We start from the raw sequence: 6150 nt of genomic DNA, 5'->3' as shown, positions 1-6150 counted from the left end.
TTTCCCAGAGTGCACGGGGTATTGTGAAGAGTCTTAGTTGCTGGTTCAGGCAAAACAAAACAAAGTACTCGGAGAAGGACATTCTCTCTGAATTTAAATTCATCGCTTTGTATATGTGCTGGGTGAATGATACACATATATGCTATATACATATGCACTCATAACTTCATGTTAATCATTTCTGACATATTACAATACATTAGTACAAAAAATCTGTAAAGGTGCTGGATCACAAGTGGGAATCCGTATTATTCAAAACAAAATCTGTCCTAAAGCTTTAAGCGATGGCACTAAATAGTCCATAGTCCCGTATTCTGTCCATAGTCGGGAATTCTACTTCTTGTTTGGTGTCACTTTTGAGCTCTTGTTGCCTGAGGAACGCACGGGGACCCTGGAGACAGGAATACGAGTGCGAGTTGGGGTGTTAGCCTTCGAGGGAGGGTTGTGCGAGGTCGGGCTGACGGGAGAGGAAAGCTCTCCCTGGCTGGACGAGTGCGGTGGCGGTTTTGGCCTCACGATGATAGGTATCTTAGAGTCTCTGGGAAGACTTGTACTGCCCTTGATGGAATGGTATGAGGGAGATGCAGCAGTTGAAGATTTCTGGGATGGCGGGCTCATTTTCAGATCGCCCGTGGAGGGCGTTGGGGAAATCATTGTGATGTCGTCATCATCTGAGTCTACAGTGCCAGGACTGTCAAGGTCATAGAGGTCATAAAGTGCATCCCCGGAGCAGCTTTCCTTTGGCATACCGACTCGCTGCAGAATGCCACTGTTCTCATCCTCTGGTCCAGGCGTAGGGGAATCCCAGTAGCCTTCATCATTGGGTGGGACATCCTGGAGATCTTTATCAATAGGTGAAGGAGAAGGGCGTGTGGATTGCTGCTGCTTACCTGACCTTCCGCTGGTGGGGATTTTACTCAGCCCCAACCCTTTTACCTGAGGAGGTCTCTTCTCTTGCCGGGTTGGCAGGTGAGGCAGTACGGGGTCACTGCGAGGTAGAGCTGGGGAATCCTCTCCCTTCTGAGGGAGCATGTGCCAAAGTCCTTGCATGTCTGCATCATCCACACCTTCTGGACTGGCCATCTCTTCTCCACCACCCATATAAGCCACTATCCCACTCCCCTGTGGAGTTTTAGCAGGTGGGCACACCCTGTGATGGGGTGGTGTGTAAGGAGAGATGGATAATATTCCAGTCACTTGTGAGGGAAGGGGAGATTTAGCAGGGGAGCATTTCTCAATGGCTACCCCACTCACTCTTAACCCCGCACAACCTCCATTGCTGCTACCCGTTCCATTACTGGTAATACTGCCACCATTCCCAGAGTCATCCTCCTGGTCTGCGATGATGTCTCCACAACCAGTCAGTGAATCAAAACTTTTAAGTGAGGTGACATCAGTGAACATGGCAGAAAGACGTTCCTCAGACGGCGGGTCAGCCGAGCTGTGCTCCAGCGGAGGAGTCAGAGTAGACCCTGGGATGGAAGTAACATGGGCTGGAGTGTTGTGTGTTGCCCTGAGAGGTTCACTTGACTGAAGAACTCTGACCGGAGACAGACCTGGAGACTCCTCACCGACCTGCTGTACCAGAGGAGACGAGCTCCTCCTAGTTGTACACTCCCCACTGTTATCCTGTAACTCCTGCGAAGAGGTTCCCGTCCAGCTCTCAGAATTGTCCGAAGTTTGTCCCCCAAATGTCTGTGGCAGGGGTTCCAGCGTTAGGGTCACGTTCTCCTCCAGTACTTCCACACTGTTCGAACTGCAGGACAGAATCAGATCAACTCCCTTCATTCCTTTGGCTATGTACTGGATTTCGGCCGACTCGTCCCGCGGCGGAGGTTTACGGCGCCAGCGCAGGCTGCTGAACCACCCCTTCAGTCCACGGCTCCTTTGCCCCAGCGTAGCTGCCCTGTCAGTGATGCGAGTGCTATTGCGGCGCAGCAAAGAGAAGAAACTGAACGACTTCGTGATGGCACTGCACACAGGGGCTGCGGTAATACCTTCCACCGCATCGCCACTGAGATGCTCGCTGCTGACTCGCTCTTCTTTATTGTGGCCTTCTGAATCAGTTGTCAAGCCATCGTAGGTCTTGCTCCTAGCGAGTTCATCGCTGCCCGGATCCTCTTTGTTCCTTATCGAGAAGATGCTCGGCATGCCTCCGCCGGACCTGCGCTTGCCGAACAGCTTGAAGGCAGCTTTGTTGATTCTTCCTGACGGCTGGGGGTCGCACCGAGGCGGGTCAATGCAAACTTCCATCGCAGCTGCTTCTTCTCCGGATATCCGTCCCTATACGTCAAGCGCTTCCTTTATCGTCCTCCGTGTCTAACTGCGGACTCCCTCGGTCTGACTTTCCTCCGCTTCTGGCTCGTGTTTTTGCCTGTCGGTGTTCTTTCTTTCGCTCGCTCTCTCTCTCTTTCTCTGGCAGCTGGTCCTGACAGTCTCTATGGTAACTGGGAGGGCTAAGCCTCTTTCGTCAGCACTGGAGGCGAGCCAGCGCTGGTTTCCCTCCGCCCCTACTGGTCCACCCTCCCCCTACTCTACCCTGTCAGCACTACCCGTCCGTTTCTCGTATTTTCTCCTATTATTAATTTTCTCATCTGATATAGTTTCCATGCCATGATGAAGCAGAAATGCACTCTCTTCCTGTTACGACGTGTCGCGCGGAATGCACTGGGTGTATGCTAGCGGCTTGGAAGACAGGACGTAGCTGAGAAATACACAAAGACTCGCTCTGTTTACAAGGAGCTGTCTTCTTTTTGTCATTACCCAGTCAATATCATGTCAAAGTATACCAGTATGAATAAACCAAACATTGCAGTGTATGATGTAAAATAAAAAGCCAATTTGAATATCCCAGTAACACAAAATGACTCACTGGGCAACGAGGGGCTGATTTAAATGAAACTGGCAACTGGAAAATATATGAGGATAAAGCAGCAAAGCTCTTGGGTTCCGTATCTCAGCACAGACGGACTTGAAATGGCTCTCAGAGATGCCTAATTAAATTTCAATGAGATTAAGACGCCGTTCTTGTCGACTGCGGTGTTAGATCAGTTTTTCACGTCTTATCGCCCTTTTTAAAGCTTGGCCCATCTGCCTTGACCAGATGGGCGCAGGGTGACTCACGTTACCCTCAACTCCAAAACGGCTTGGGTGTCTATGCGTGACTTTGAGCTACATTAGCATCGTAGATCAGGGGTGTCCAATCCAAACTTGTCTTGTTGGGGGCCAGATCAGCTCCACTTACCATATAGAAGCACTTTGTAGTTCTACAATTACTGACTGTAGTCCATCTGTTTCTCTGCATGCTTTGTTACCCCCCTTTCATGCTGTTCTTCAATGGTCAGGACCCCCACAGGACCACCACAGAGCAGGTATTATTTAGGTGGTGGATCATTCTCAGCACTGCAGTGACACTGACATGGTGGTGGTGTGTTAGTGTGTTAGTGTGTGTTGTGCTGGTAGGAGTGGATCAGACACAGCAGTGCTGCTGGAGTTCTTAAACACCTCACTGTCACTTCTGGACTGAGAATAGTCCACCAACCAAAAATATCCAGCCAACAGCGCCCCATGGGCAATATTCTGTGACCACTCATAAAGGTCTAGAAGTAGTAATAGAGTGGACTGTAAGTGGACACGGTATTTAAAAACTCCAGCAGCGCTGCTGTGTCTGATCGACTCAAACCAGCACAACACACACTAACACACCACCACCATGTCAGTGTCACTGCAGTGCTGAGAATGATCCACCACGAATACATCGTATCGAATCTCGGCTCTGCCTGCCGGCTGGGCTGAGCGACCACATGAACAACGATTGCCCTGTTGTTCAAATAGGGGTGGGGTATTGAGCCGGATAATTGATGCAAAAACGACCTCTGAGACCGCACAGAGACGGGAAAGGAGTGCGGATCGGGGTGTGTCTCTCCGTACACAGTGCTGATCCGCAGCTGATCTCGTCTAGTGTAGGTGATGAAATGCATACGGCTGCTGCCCACGTGTCGGAGGGGACGTGGGTTAGGTTTGTAATCGGGCAACTGGACGCACTAAAAGTCAGGAGAAAAATCGGAAAAAATGAATAAATAAAACATATTTTTTTTAAATGGTTCCGGGCCGCAAGTTTGGACACCCCTGTCGTAGATCAAGGACTTGAGGTTTTCCATTCTTTAGGGACCGGAGTTGGATTGAATGACCTTTGATGATCACTGATAGATAATAAAAGGTCATTTCAAAATAAAAAGCACAAGTGTACAGTGATATAATCAAACTTCCTCTGTGGTTTCCATTGCCAATGTCTTTTTCCCCCTTTGTAGTCTACCAGCACCTTGGATGAACCCTTTCTGAAATAGATGCGCTCTTTCACCCCTTGCTGCCCTTAGTCCCACCAGCCACAACATCAGAGACAGACCACTCTTCCATCTCACTGACAAGAAACAATAGATGCAGTCACACGTCGGACAAGCAGACTTCTCCCCGAAATCCCCCTGACCACATTGTATTAGGTTTTTTCTCTCTCCAGGGATTTCATCCTTCATTCACTTCAATGTGTTGGGGTGTATGAATATATGGTTCAAATGGATTTTGGTCTCAAGATAAGTGGGTGGCCCTTTTTATTTGGCACTATTGTTAGTATCCTATGAGGCATAAAGGCTGGAGGGCATATCCAGTGCCATAAAGAGTCAATCCTTTACCCATGTCCAATCAAACCAATGCCTTGGTGTCCAAGTCTGTCCAACACATGCTACTCATCATGTATGACATTAAACATTAAAACCACCTCCTTGTTTCTACACACACACTGTCCATGTTATCAGCTCCACTTACCATATAAAAGCACTTTGTAGTTCTACAATTACTGACTGTAGTCCATCTATTTCTCTACATATTTTTAGCCTGCTTTTACTCTGTTCTTCAATGGTCAGGACCCCCACAGGGCCACAACAGAGCAGGTATTATTTGGGTGGTGGGTCATTCTCAGCACTGCAGTGCCACTGACATGGTGCTGGTGTGTTAGTGTGTGTTGTGCTGGTATGAGTGGATCAGACACAGCAGCGCTGCTGGAGTTTTTAAACACCTCACTGTCACTGCTGGACTGGGAATAGTCCACCAACCAAAAATATCCAGCCAACAGCACCCCGTGGGCAGCGTCCTGTGACCACTGATGAAGGTCTAGAAGATGACCGACTCAAACAGCAGCAATAGATGAGCGATCGTCTCTGACTTTACATCTGCAAGGTGGACCAACTAGGTAGGAGTGTCTAATAGAGTGGACAGTGAGTGGACACGGTATTTAAAAACTGGGAGAGTCTTGACCATTGAAGAACAGGGTGAAAGCAGGCTAAAAAAGCATGGAGGCCAACTGTATATCAATGCCTATGGTTTTGGAATGGGGTGTCCAGATACTTTTGGCCACATTGTATATGTTATGAATACAGTTTAACACACTGAGTCTAGATTTCTAAAGTATAGTTCAATGTCAAGGCTGAATAGAAAAATGACAATGGTGCTGGAGGTACCGTCTGTGTGTATTATTGTCTAAATCAATAGTGCTGCTGTATCTCTACGCCTTGTGTGCAAACATTAGGCTCTAAAAAGGTTCAATGCTTCAGTTGTGCTTATTCATAATACTGTGGACACTAGTGCTTAGAATTAAGTCCTTTTATGTACAAACTGAATTCAGTACACAAAAGGATGGCAAATAGAAACAGTAGATGTATCATGACCTATTATAGGTGTGTCTAATCTCAGCTAGCTTTTTGTAGCGTGTACGCCATACCCTGCGCTAGCTGGTGCGTCAGGCAAGGTTTTCCTCCTAGATGGATCTAATCCACCAGAGGTTTGAGGAAGATCTAGAGATTACTGTAATCAGTGGATTAATGTCTTATGAAGAGGGGTTGCACAGCCTGGCTATTGTTCATTATGCTAATCCAGTCCTGCCACACCTGCTCCTTACATTAACCACACACACACACACACACATAGTCACATGCCCACCAATGTGATGTAATACATTATTAAGTATGCAGTAGTCACTGTACTCACCGAGCACTTTATTAGGTACACCTATCTGGTATGTACCGTCATTGATTATTTATATATAAGATACACCTAACTTATACTTAATACAGATGAACCTGGGGGGTATGCAGTTAT

General features: G+C 47.7%; 1 protein-coding gene across 1 annotated transcript; it reads right to left on the bottom strand.

The window, feature by feature from the left end:
* Positions 1–303: 303 nt before the first annotated feature.
* Positions 304–2298, bottom strand: amer2 (APC membrane recruitment protein 2). The gene is made up of 2 exons (XM_062985834.1): positions 1283–2298; positions 304–1141 (listed from the first exon to the last, which is right to left on the bottom strand). The coding sequence occupies exons 1-2, from the start codon at positions 2251–2253 to the stop codon at positions 334–336; spliced, it is 1779 nt and encodes a 592-aa protein (XP_062841904.1). The 5' UTR covers positions 2254–2298; the 3' UTR covers positions 304–333.
* Between the last annotated feature and the right edge of the window lie 3852 nt (positions 2299–6150).

The sequence above is a fragment of the Trichomycterus rosablanca genome, chromosome 23, assembly GCF_030014385.1.
Source record: "Trichomycterus rosablanca isolate fTriRos1 chromosome 23, fTriRos1.hap1, whole genome shotgun sequence".
Taxonomy (NCBI): Eukaryota; Metazoa; Chordata; class Actinopteri; order Siluriformes; family Trichomycteridae; genus Trichomycterus; species Trichomycterus rosablanca.
This window is presented reverse-complemented; position numbering and strand designations above follow the sequence as displayed.

Bases quoted from the DNA above. Each gene is read 5' to 3' on its own strand.
- amer2 (XM_062985834.1), bottom strand. From the start codon at position 2,253: ATGGAAGTTTGCATTGACCCGCCTCGGTGCGACCCCCAGCCGTCAGGA. The intron at 1,142-1,282 runs CAGCAATGGAGG...CAGGGTGTGCCC, and splicing joins ACCAGTAATGGAACGGGTAG to ACCTGCTAAAACTCCACAGG.